General features: G+C 49.9%; 1 protein-coding gene across 1 annotated transcript in view; it reads right to left on the bottom strand.

Annotated features, from left to right (window-relative positions):
• The window catches only part of LOC134932925 (putative tetratricopeptide repeat protein 41), a 244,185-nt gene that overhangs the window by 154,076 nt on the left and 77,208 nt on the right, over window positions 1-12,901 (bottom strand). Inside the window, exon 4 of the mRNA XM_063927785.1 lies at window positions 9,303-9,505. Within this exon, the coding sequence (XP_063783855.1) occupies window positions 9,303-9,505 (203 nt within the window). The remainder of the gene's footprint in view (window positions 1-9,302; window positions 9,506-12,901) is intronic.

Genomic DNA, 12,901 nt, shown 5'->3' with positions numbered 1-12,901 from the left:
ACCACAATCTCCTGGTTAAGGTGGAAGGAAGACACCACCATCAAATAGGGGGACTTATAAGATAAGGCACCCAAGTCTGAGACCCTTCTAGCTGAAGCAATAGCCAGCAAAAACAACACCTTAAGGGAAAGCCACTTAAGGTCAGCAGAGGTAAGAGGCTCAAACGGAGACTCTTGTAAGGCCTCCAAAACCACCAACAGATCCCAAGGGGACACAGGTGGTACATAAGGAGACTGAATCCGCAACACATGGACATCAGGTAGGGTAGCAATCTTTCTCTGAAACCAAACCAAAGAGACCGAGATGTGCACCTTGAGGGAGGCCAGACGCAGGCCTAAGTCCAGGCCTTGTTGTAGAAAGGCCAATAGTTTGGCTGTACTAAACTTGAAAACGTCATGATTGTGAGACGCACACCAAGTAAAGTAAGCATTCCAGACCCTATGGTATATCCGAGCAGAAGCCGGCTTACGGACCTTCAACATAGTTTGAACGACCGCCCTCAGAAAAACCCCTGGCCCTCAGGACGGAAGCCTCAAGAGCCATGCCGTCAAAGCTAGACGGGCCAAATCCTGGTAAACACACGGGTCCTGAACGAGGAGGCCTGGTCGTTGTGCAAGTAGAAGGGAACGATCCAACGAGAGGCCCTGTAGATCGGAGAACCAGTGCCGCCTGGGCCACGCTGGAGCGACTAGAAGTAGGTTTATCGGGAGTAGTGATTCCTCCTCGGTCCACCGACCCTGGAGAGAGTGTTGTTCAAACACCGCACCCCAACCTCTCAGACTGGCATCCGTCGTCAGCAGGACCCAGTTAGATATCCAGAAGTGACGGCCCCTGCTCAATCGTTGGTCCTGAAGCCAGCAGCTCAGTGACAGGCGGACCTCCGGAGATAGGGAGATCATGTGAGATCTGATCCGGTGAGGCAGGCCGTCCTACTTGGACAGAATCAACTTCTACAGAGGGCGAGAATGGAATTGAGCATACTCCACCATGTCGAAAGCCGACACCATGAGACCTAGCACTTGCATCGCCGAATAAATCGACACTTGCGGACGGGATAGGAAGCATCGGATATTGTCCTGAAGCTGCAGGACTTTCTCCTGAGACATGAACAACCGCTGGTTTTGGGTGTCCAATAATGCTCCCAGGTGTACCATGCTCCGAGCCGGAACCAGGGAGGATTTCTTCCAGTTGATCAGCCATCCGAGGGCTTTCATGAACTGGATTGTCAAATCGAGATGATACAGGAGAAGTTCTGGGGAACTCGCCAGGATCAACAAATCGTCTAGGTATGGTAGTATCCTGAACCCTTGACGGCGTAGCGTAGCCGTCATGACCGCCATAACTTTGGTGAAAACTCGCGGAGCCGTTGTTAAAACAAAGGGTAACACCCGAAATTGGTAATGAAGGTTGCCCACTGCAAACTGCAGGTACTGCTGATGAGATACCGCAATAGGAATATGTAGGTAGGCATCCTGTATGTCCAGGGAGACCATATAGTCCCCAGGCTTCATGGCCAGAACAATAGAGCGCAGCGTTTCCATACGGAACTTGGAGATTCGCACATGCTTGTTCAGGACTTCAGATTGAGAATGGGCCGCGGGACCAGTTCGGTTTCGGGACTAGAAACAGCGGTGAATAGAACCCCATGCCCCTCTGAGTCAGAGGCACCTGTACCACCACTCCTATGGACAGGAGGGAATGTACCACCGAGTGCAACGTGTTTGCTTTTGCCGGATCCAGAGGCACATCTGTTAGGCAAAATCGATGAGAGGGACGATTCTTGAAGGGTATGGCGTAACTTCCAGCAACGACTTCCCTCACCCAGGTATCCGAAGTGGTCTTCAACCATTCCTGGGTAAAACCTAGAAGTCGGCCCCCCACCCTGGGATCCCCCAGAGGGAGGCCCGCCCCGTCATGCGGCCGGCTTAACAGTTTTTTAAGCTGGCAAACGGGCGGCCCAAGCACGCTTTGGTCTGGGCTTGGCAGGCCTGGAAGCACGGGCTTGCTATGGGTACGCCTGACCTTTTGCTTTAGCTGGAGTACGAAAGGGCCGAGGGAAAGTACTTTTAGCCTTCTGTGCGGAAGGAGCCGTACTAGGTAGGCAGGCTGTTTTAGCAGTAGCCAAGTCAGCCACAATCTTATTGAGGTCTTCTCCAAAGAGAATGTCTCCCTTGAAAGGAAGCACCTCCAGGGTTCTCCTGGAATCCAAATCCACCGACCAGGATCTCAACCAAAGGATACGTCTGGCCAAATGGGATGCAGTAGCAGCCTTGGGCGCGAGCACCCCGGCATCTGAGGCCGCCTCCTTAAGGTACAGAGAAGCCTTGGCAATATATGAGAGACATTGTCAAGCATGCTCAGATGCATCAAAAGGCAGTTCCGCCTCGAGTTCCTGAGCCCACGCTTCAACAGCTTCAGCAGCCCAAGTCGCTGCAATAGTTGGCCTTTGAACAGCCCCAGAAAGGGTATAAATCGCTTTTAAACAGCCCTCCACATGACGATCCGTTGGTTCCTTCAGAGAGGTGACGGTAGTTACTGGCAGAGCAGAGGAAACAACCATGCGCGCCACATGAAAATCTACAGGCGGTGGAGTTTCCCAATTTTTACATAACTCCGCAGGGAGAGGATAGCGAGCCAACAGTCTCTTATTCGGTCTAAACTTTGTCCCTGGATTTTCCAAGGATTCCTTACATATGTCAACCAGGTGTTTAGAGTAGGGTAAAACCTGCTTAACCACCTTCTTACGCTTAAACCTATCAGGTTTCTTGGAGACAGTCTCAGGCTCAGAATCATCAGCCACTTGAAAAATTAGCCGTATCGCCTCAATCAAATCCGAGACATCCACGGATGATTTCCCCTCCCAATCTGAAACATCAGCGTCAGTGTCTGAGAGGTCAGTATATGCACCGTCCTCCTCGGAAGACGTGTAAGTTGAAGCCGCGGATCGGGAGGAGGTAATGGCCCTTTTAGAAGGCGAATTAGTCTTATGCGGGCGAGAGTGACCCTTAGATTTAGACATGGATCGGTTCAAATGCTGTAACTTAGTGGAAAAGCTGATCCGCCCATGGCGGGTTCACAGCGGGGACCATAAACTGTGGTAGTGGCACAGGTGGTCCCACAGGGGGCGTCAATTTAGTTACAAGCGTGTTTAACAGTGTGGAAAATGTAGCCCAAGGTGGTTCTTGTGAAGCCCTAAGTGCTACCGACCCACTGGGGGGCAAGGAACTCCCTGAACCTGAACTGTCAGTTGCTAAATTATACTCCCTTCCGTCAGTGGCCTCACTACCACGCAGTGTGGGAGAGGCCCCAACGTCATTGCCATGTGTAGCAGACATAACTGTGCGCACAGTAATGGGCAACCCGGTACAAATTGTAGCAGCACTATACCTAGTAAGAACTCCCAGAGAAACAGCCCAAGCTGGCACAGACCGAGAGTTCAGTAGGAATAGAACATATGGTGACTATAATTCACAAGAAAAAATACTCCAGTAGCATATCTTGTGAAACAATCCTATATTATCATCAGAGAAAACCTGAAACCAGGGCCGGCGCCACCACTAGGCAGCTGCCTATGAGCGCTAGCCACTGGAGGGCGGCGCTGCACGCTGCCGATGAAAGAGTGCTTTGTTTATTCCCCTAGCTCAGCTGAGCTTCACAGCTGAGCAGGGATGCTGCACCGCTCAATTGTAATCAGCTCTTCTTTCACAATCCTCCCCCCCTCCGTGATGATACCCGGCATATTCCCACCCAACACCATGACAGCACCCTCCTGCATGTTAACCCCCCTCTCTCCTGCGATTGCATCCCACCCGCCCCCTTCCCACGATTACATGCCGCCCGCCCGGCCGTGATTACCCGGCCGCCTGCGATTACATGCCGCCCGCCCTCCTGTGATTACCCGCCCGCGATTACATGCCGCCCGCCCTCCTGTGATTACCCGCCCGCGATTACATGCCGCCCGCCCTCCTGTGATTACCTGCCCGCCTGCGATTACATGCCGCCCGCCACACCTCCCGCCATTACATCCCGCCCCCCTCTCCCGCATGTTACCCACTCCCCCTCCCCATGCTGGTAGCGGCGGGAGTGAGCTGGCAGCGGAGGGCGGAAAATGTTCACGGTGGAGCACATGAAGGAGGTGTTGCAGAGCCGACGGTGTGTGAGGCCGCGATCTGCATATGTCTTCCGCCGCTGCTGCTGCCTCCCCGGCTCTCCCAGGTCCCAGACTCCTTCTTAAGCCTACATGGGTGACTGTTTAATACCTCCAGCCGGGTGAGTGGTGTGGAGGGTATGGGGGTTGCATTTGTTGGTGTTACAGAGACTGGCTACATTGTTGGTTAATTGTTGGTGTTACAGAAACTGGCTACATTGTTGGTTAATTGTTGGTGTTACAGAGACTGGCTACATTGTTGGTTAATTGTTGGTGTTACAGAGACAGGGCCATTATGTCTGTCACGTGTATAAGGGCATTTTATTAATGTGGGGCATATGTGTAAGGGGCATTATGTCTCAGTGTTTGCAAATATGTGCTATAGCACATATTTTACCCAGATCAGAGGACGGGGACTCACTTTTCAAAAATTAGCTGCAGCCAATTCCTGTTTGTAAATTGACGGTGCTTCCTGCCTGTAAAGAGTCTTACCACTGCCAGTTCTCTGGCGGTGCCCCCTCCTGGTTACATGCAGCGGCTTCCCACGGGGGCCGAGCAGAGAGTGAAGACGGCTCTGCGGCTGCTGTACGCTGTGCTGCGGGCGAGAGGTTAGCGCTGGTGGTAAGTGCTGTGGGGAAGGGTGAGCAGCCTAGGAGCGGGTGGCTGAACTTGGGTGGTTGCTTTTCTTGTGTGTTTTCTGGGCGTGTCATGGGCTTGTAGCCCAACCGCAGTGGTTGTTTCAGCCATCAACCACTGAGGTCGGGCCACAAGCAGAAGTAGCAGGTGCACCACAGGTAGCAGCAGTGCCTGCACAATAGCTTCATGTTGTATTCTCATAGATCCTTAGCTTGGTCTAGTTGTGAGTGTCTCTGGGAATATCAGGGTAGAGCCACACTCACAATTAGACCAAGCTAAGGATCTATGAGAACAACATGAAGCTATTGTGCAGGCACTGCTGCTACCTGTGGTGCACCCGTTACTTCTGGGATCATCATGTCAAGCTGCCTAAAACATCTGCTTCAGTCAAAAGCACTTATACAAGTGAGCAGAGCCAGGGCTACATGATATAAAACTAGAAATGAGAAAACACACCGGCATCCCAATCTCAGCACTGCCGACAAGGGAGTACCCTAACCTCTTTCCCCTACCCCTAACCCTCCCACTCACAGCCTAACCCTAACCTCCCCCCAGTAGTTCTTAAACCTAACCCCCACTTACCCACAGCCTACACCTAACCCCCCCCCTTAGTGCCTAACCCTACCCCCCCCCCCGCAGCTTAACCCTAACCTCCCATACCCTAAGCCCCCCCCCCCCCCCCCCCGAGTGTGCTTAAACATAACCCCCCCTCCCGCACGCTAAACCTGTGGTGGCAGTGCATACTTACTTTCAGGATCCCGACTGTCGGGATATCGTAGTCGGAATCCTGACTCCTCGGGATGCCGGCATCGGTATTCTGGTGGCTGTCAGGATTCCGGCATCGGTATTATGGCTGCCGGGATCCTGAACGCATACCCCTGGTATGATAACAGCACAGCAGCATTGTCACCCGCTCGCCCTCCTCCCACAACACTTTTGTAGTGTCTAAATCCAGTCTATGGCTCCTATCATAGCAGCACCATAAACCCATTACATATATACTGTATATGTATTATTTAACAATGTGTTTAGAATAATGTATTGTCCTGTTTTTTAATCATAATTGCCAAGTGCTTTACCTGGTCCAATGTGTATAACGGCGTGCTCTAACTCGTGCAATGTGTATAACGGCGTGTTCTACCTGGTGTAATGTGTATAACGGCGTGCTCTACCTGGTGCAATGTGTATAACAGGGTGCTCTACCTGGTGCAATGTGTATAACGGCGTGCTCTACCTGGTGCAATGTGTATAACGGCGTGCTCTACCTGGTGCAATGTGTATAACTGCGTGCTCTACCTGGTGCAATGTGTATAACGGCGTGCTCTACCTGGTGCAATGTTTATAACGGCGTGCTCTACCTGGTGCAATGTGTATAACGGCGTGCTCTACCTGGTGCAATGTGTATAACGGCGTGCTCTACCTGGTGCAATGTTTATAACGGCGTGCTCTACCTGGTGCAATGTGTATAACTGCGTGCTCTACCTGGTGCAATGTGTATAACGGCGTGCTCTACCTGGTGCAATGTTTATAACGGCGTGCTCTACCTGGTGCAATGTGTATAACTGCGTGCTCTACCTGGTGCAATGTGTATAACGGCGTGCTCTACCTGGTGCAATGTTTATAACGGCGTGCTCTACCTGGTGCAATGTGTATAACTGCGTGCTCTACCTGGTGCAATGTGTATAACGGCGTGCTCTACCTGGTGCAATGTGTATAGCGTGCTCTACCTGGTTTCAATGTCTATAACGGCGTGCTCTACCTGGTTTCAATGTGTATGATGGGCTGGAGAATGGGTACTGGTGTGTGCTTTTGGTCGCCGGGGTGTAACGAGCAGGCTGAAGTTTTGCCTAGGGTGACAAGAAACCTTGCACCGGCCCTGCCTGAAACACTTGGCCCCCACAGGTATAGCAATATAGGAATAGCACGCTGAGTGAAATACCCTGCAATAAGGCAACCACGCAGCAGCTACATGCACACACACGTATATTGGAGGTCATTCCGAGTTGTTCGCTCGCAAGGCGATTTTAGCAGAGTTGCTCACGCTAAGCCGCCGCCTACTGGGAGTGAATCTTAGCATCTTAAAATTGCGAACGAAGTATTCGCAATATTGCGATTACACACCTCGTAGCAGTTTCTGAGTAGCTTCAGACTTACTCGGCATCTGCGATCAGTTCAGTGCTTGTCGTTCCTGGTTTGACGTCACAAACACTCCCAGCGTTCGCCCAGACACTCCTCCGTTTCTCCGGCCACTCCTGCGTTTTTTCCGGAAACGGTAGCGTTTTTTCCCACACGCCCATAAAACGGCCTGTTTCCGCCCAGTAACACCCATTTCCTGTCAATCACATTACGATCGCCAGACCGATGAAAAAGCCGTGAGTAAAATTACTAAGTGCATAGCAAATTTACTTGGCGCAGTCGCAGTGCGGACATTGCGCATGCGCATTAAGCGGAAAATCGCTGCGATGCGAAGATTTTTACCGAGCGAACAACTCGGAATGAGGGCCATAGTCACAAACGTACCATGCAGAAATGATGTACTATAAACTGCACTGAACTAGCAATACAAAGTAATACTCAGTATGGCTATATGTGATAACAATAGATATAACAAATGCAGTAAGCACTGGATGTATATCACAGGGTGTTTGTACCACACAACCCTGAAGGTATGCACTCTTTCTTAACTAACAGAGTCGCAGTGACAGGTAGAATACTCCTGTGTGTGGCAGTCAGGTGGTTCCACAGAGGAGGATTTGCCCCAGCGATCCCAGGAACAGCAAGGCTCTATCTGTAATGGCTGCTGACCGGGAGTGAGGGAGAAGGCAGCAGTTCCAGGGCGGGAACATTGTATAAATGGGGGGAGGGGCCTCAAGTCCGGCCTGCTCCCCCTGCTGGCATCCCCACCGGGTGTGCGGCCAATAAAGAAAACGGGGGGGAATGGTACAACGCCCCCCTGACCTGTGCCCATAAAGTATCACCCTGGTGGCTAGTGGAACATCAACCCAGTAATCCGTGTCCACGCTAGCGCGCGCGCACGCGGCCTTCCTTCTATGGCCGCGCTGGATCGCGGTGCAAAGGGCAGCACAGAAGCCCCTTACCTCCCCCTTGTCAGCGGCCCCGCGATCCGGGAGACGGCGGCGTGTGTGTGACTCACGTGAAGAGAGAAGGAGCCGGCGCCTCCGCTGCAGTGACCCGGCAACCGCGGCACGGGAGTATACAGCGCCGCTGGGGGTGATGGAGCTGCAGCAGAGACGTCTATCAGACATAGCCTGCTGCAGCCCTTGTAGCTTCTTCTTCTTTTCTGTCAAATTTAAAGCTAAGAATAGGCTGCCTGAGGCAGCCCCCTGTTAAGTGACTTGCTACTGCAGGCACCAACTACAAACTGAGCTCACTGACATGGAGGCGGGGTTATAGAGGAGGCGGCACTGTGCATCTTGGGAACAGTCTAAAGTTTTGAGCCTGTTGGTGCCTTGGATCAAGATCCTACTCTACACCCCGATGTTAATCCTTGTGGAGCCCAGTGTACCCCGCAGTAGAAAGAAACTTACTTCATGCATCTGACTGATAATAAAGGGTGTAACAGTATCTGCACGTATGCCTCTATGTGACAGCCTGTGACTTGCAGGTACTGGCGAGATTCTGGCAATTTAGCTTTTGAAAGTAGCTTGAAAGTGGCGATAAATGGCGATAAATAGTTTTTTCCTTTTAAATAATAGCTGCTTAAAATCTGCAGGCTAAATCACCGGAATCGTCATAGTTCCTGCAACTTGCAGGCTATTACATAAAGGCTATAGACTCAAACAAGAAAATAGTGAAGCAATAGGAATTTGCAGAATTACTGCACACAGCCTAGAAGGGAGCGACCACATAAACCAGAAAGCCACCCAGCAGTGCCCCCCAGATGTTAATAGATCTGGAGTTCACCCATATCTTAATTCAACCAGATGAACTTTGTGACAACACGGATGCAGCCATACTGTGTGAGCACCCTGGAAAATATAATAGTGAAGCACAAATATATGTAGTGAACATGACTGATGGGAATGCTTGCTCTCACCTTATGATGTAGCTAACCATATGATGCCTTTAGCTGAGATGGCATATCAGATAATTAGGTGGTCTGCGTTTCCCCTGTGGTAGGGGGTGAATCAATCACTTATGATAGTTGAGAGTTGCCTGGGAACTTCTTATATAACTGATATTTTATCTAACAGCACCCTACAGTGATTAACATTATAAAGTAAGTGCAAAAATCCCATCAATCACAGTCACCAGATCCTCAACCTATTAAACCTAGAGGTGCTATCTACTGTGTCCTTATTCTCTGAGATCCAGTATCAGTAGCTTGACATGTTAGTTAACAAGTTGAGCGATAATGATGAAGTGCCCTGTCAGTGGGTTCTGAAATGAGCCAGTCCCATGGCAGCACAACTCAGTGGCTTACAGAAATGCCTCTGTCTGCTAGCTCTCACACAAAGCTATATAAAACGTATAACAAAATGTATGCCATAGTAGTTACCAAAGTAATCACACTGGAGCAAGATGATGCAATGCTGCATGAAACACATAATGTTATCTCTTCTTCCGCTGTTTCCCACAAAGTATGGGATAACTGTAACATCTGGATAACATCTTCTATAAGAAGTCAGCCATTTTGCAACTGCTGTTGATTTTCCACTGCCTCGCTCACCGTGCAACAGGAGAATAGACTTTACATCTGACCTGTAAGCATACAATTAACATGTGAGAAATGTTACATGCGAGTCATTTGCTTGTGGTCATGGGCCATACTGGTCAGGCTGTGTAGTATGAGAGCAGGAGAGATTACCAACCAATCAACAATCAGCTCTAAGTCATCTAAGACAATGGGGTAAATTTACTAAGATTCGTGTTTTCCCGTTTGAGGTCAAAGTTCAATCACGAATGACATCGAAAGTGTAAATATGCAACTTTTTGAATTGATTACGACTAATTTACTAAGCTGCCGTATTCTGCATTTTCGGGTTTTCCGATGTCGATGTCATTCGTTTTTTTTGGCAGTGTTTTACGTGAGTGACTTGTAAAACACTGCCGACTTTAATACAATGAATCTCGGCCGGATCTGAGAGATCCGTGCTGGGCTTCATTGTGCACTTTGTTTAACAAAAAAATAAAGTGTAAATGTAAAAAAAAAATTGCGTGGGGTCCCCCCTCCTAAGGCAAACCAGCCTCGGGCTCTTTGAGCCGATCCTGGTTGCAGAAATATGGGGGAAAAATGAACAGGGGTTCCCCCATATTTAAGCAACCAGCATCGGGCTCTGCGCCTGGTCCTGGTTCCAAAAATACGGGGAACAAAAAGAGTAGGGGTCCCCCGTATTTTTGAAACCAGCACCGGGCTCCACTAGCTGGACAGATAATGTCACAGCCGGGGGTCACTTTTATACAGTGCCTTGCGGCCGTGGCATCAAATATCCAACTAGTCACCCCTGGCCGGGGTACCCTGGGGGAGTGGGGACCCCTTCAATCAAGGGGTCCCCCCCCCCAGCCACCCAAGGGCCAGGGGTGAAGCCCGAGGCTGTCCCCCCCATCCAATAGGCTGCGGATGGGGGGCTGATAGCCTTTGTGAAAAGTGATTGATATTGTTTTTAGTAGCAGTACTACAAGGCCCAGCAAGCCTCCCCCGCAAGCTGGTACTTGGAGAACCACAAGTACCAGCATGCGGCGGAAAAACGGGCCCGCTGGTACCTGTAGTACTACTACTAAAAAAATACCCCAATAAAGACAACACACACACACCTTGAAAGTATAACTTTAATACATCCATCCACACCTCCATATACACATACTTACCTTATGTTCACACGAGGGTCGGTCCTCTTCTCCAGTAGAATCCATTGTGTACCTGTAGAAAAAATTATACTCACATACTCCAGTGTAGAGGGCTCCTCTGCTTGTAATCCTTTTGTAATCCACGTACTTGAAAAAATAAAAAAACGGATACCCGACCACGAACTGAAAGGGGACCCACGTTTTCACATGGGCCCCCTTTCCCCGAATGCCAGAAACCCACTCTGACTGATGTCTAAGTGGGTTTCATCAGCCAATCAGGGAGCGCCACGTTGTGGCACCCTCCTGATTGGCTGTGTGCTCCTGTACTGTCTGACAGGCGGCACACGGCAGTGATACAATGTAGCGCCTATGCGCTCCATTGTAACCAATGGTGGGAACTTTCAGGTCAGCGGTTGACCGAAAGTGACCTCACCGCTGACCTGAAAGTTCCCACCATTGGTTACAATGGAGCGCATAGGCGCTACATTGTATCACTGCCGTGTGCCGCCTGTCATACAGTACAGGAGCACACAGCCGATCAGGAGGGTGCCACAATGTGGCGCTCCCTGATTGGCTGAAGAAACCCACTTAGACATCAGTCAGAGTGGGTTTCTGGCATTCGGGGAAAGGGGGCCCATGTGAAAACATGGGTCCCCTTTCAGTTCGTGGTCGGGTGTCCCGTTTTTTTATTTTTTCAAGTACGTGGATTACAAAAGGATTTACCGAGGAGCCGAAAACACTAGATTATGTGAGTATAATTTTTTCTACAGGTACACCATGGATTCTACTGGAGAAGAGGACCGACCTGCGTGGGAACATAAGGTAAGTATGTGTATATGGAGGTGTGGATGGATGTATTAAAGTTATACTTTCAAGGTGTGTGTGTAATGTCTTTATTGGGGTATTTTTTTAGTAGTAGTAGTACTACAGGTACCAGCGGGCCCGTTTTTCCGCCGCATGCTGGTACTTGTGGTTCTCCAAGTACCAGCTTGCGGGGGAGGCTTGCTGGGCCTTGTAGTACTGCTACTAAAAACAATATCAATCACTTTTCACAAAGGCTATCAGCCCCCCATCCGCAGCCTATTGGATGGGGGGGACAGCCTTGGGCTTCACCCCTGGCCCTTGGGTGGCTGGGGGGGGGACCCCTTGATTGAAGGGGTCCCCACTCCCCCAGGGTACCCCGGCCAGGGGTGACTAGTTGGATATTTGATGCCACGGCCGCAAGGCACTGTATAAAAGTGACCCCCGGCTGTGGCATTATCTGTCCAGCTAGTGGAGCCCGGTGCTGGTTTCAAAAATACGGGGGACCCCTACTCTTTTTGTCCCCCGTATTTTTGGAACCAGGACCAGGCGCAGAGCCCGATGCTGGTTGCTTAAATATGGGGGAACCCCTGTCCATTTTTTTCCCATATTTCTGCAACCAGGATCGACTCAAAGAGCCCGAGGCTGGTTTGCCTTAGGAGGGGGGACCCCACGCAATTTTTTTTCTGAAAATTTATAACATTTCCCCCCCGTTCCCACTGAAAAACATGCACGGATCTCATGGATCCGTGCATGCCTATACAAACACGGGATAAAAAAGCAGGTCTGCTTTTTTTTAGCACTTTTTCACGATTTGTATTTTATCACGGCAGTGTTTGGCTATTGTCGGCAGTGTTTGTGTTTTGCACTTTTTAGTAAATTCCCGATTTCTAGCAAATTGCAGGCGTATTTGACCGATGGTGTATTGATTCGTGATTTTTTCCTAGGACTTCCAAAATATTACGAATGCCCTCATCACTGCCGTGATTTTTGCTTAGTAAATTACCGAGATGACACTTTGATGAAAAAACTGCATCTCGGTCAAAATCGGGACCTTAGTAAATATACCCCAATGTCAACATTAAAGAAGTGGACTGATAAGTATAGGTTTTTGAACATCTGAACTTAGAAAATAATAGTATTTTGCTGGCCTGGGAAATTCATTTCTATTGGCCAAATGGGTGACTTCCAGTCTGTTGTATATTTTTGGCACTTACCTTTGAGAGCCTGACTACTCCACATTGGGCCTAATTCAGATGTGGTTGTTCTTGCAATTGCTGTTGCTACCATGTGCCGTTCACAATGTTTATATACAAATATGCGCAGAAATTAATCTTCGACCATATACTCAGATGCTGGGGGCCGGCCAGCACAGGGCAAGGCCGGCCAGCATGTGTAGCGCCGCCCCATGATGCAATCACAATTTAATTGTTTTCACATCGAACAGAGGTTGACCCCTGCCTGCGCAACCTGGCTACGTTGATAGTGGCACCACCGCCCCTTTTCCAT

This window comes from Pseudophryne corroboree, chromosome 6 (genome assembly GCF_028390025.1).
Source record: "Pseudophryne corroboree isolate aPseCor3 chromosome 6, aPseCor3.hap2, whole genome shotgun sequence".
Taxonomy (NCBI): domain Eukaryota; kingdom Metazoa; phylum Chordata; class Amphibia; order Anura; family Myobatrachidae; genus Pseudophryne; species Pseudophryne corroboree.
This window is presented reverse-complemented; position numbering and strand designations above follow the sequence as displayed.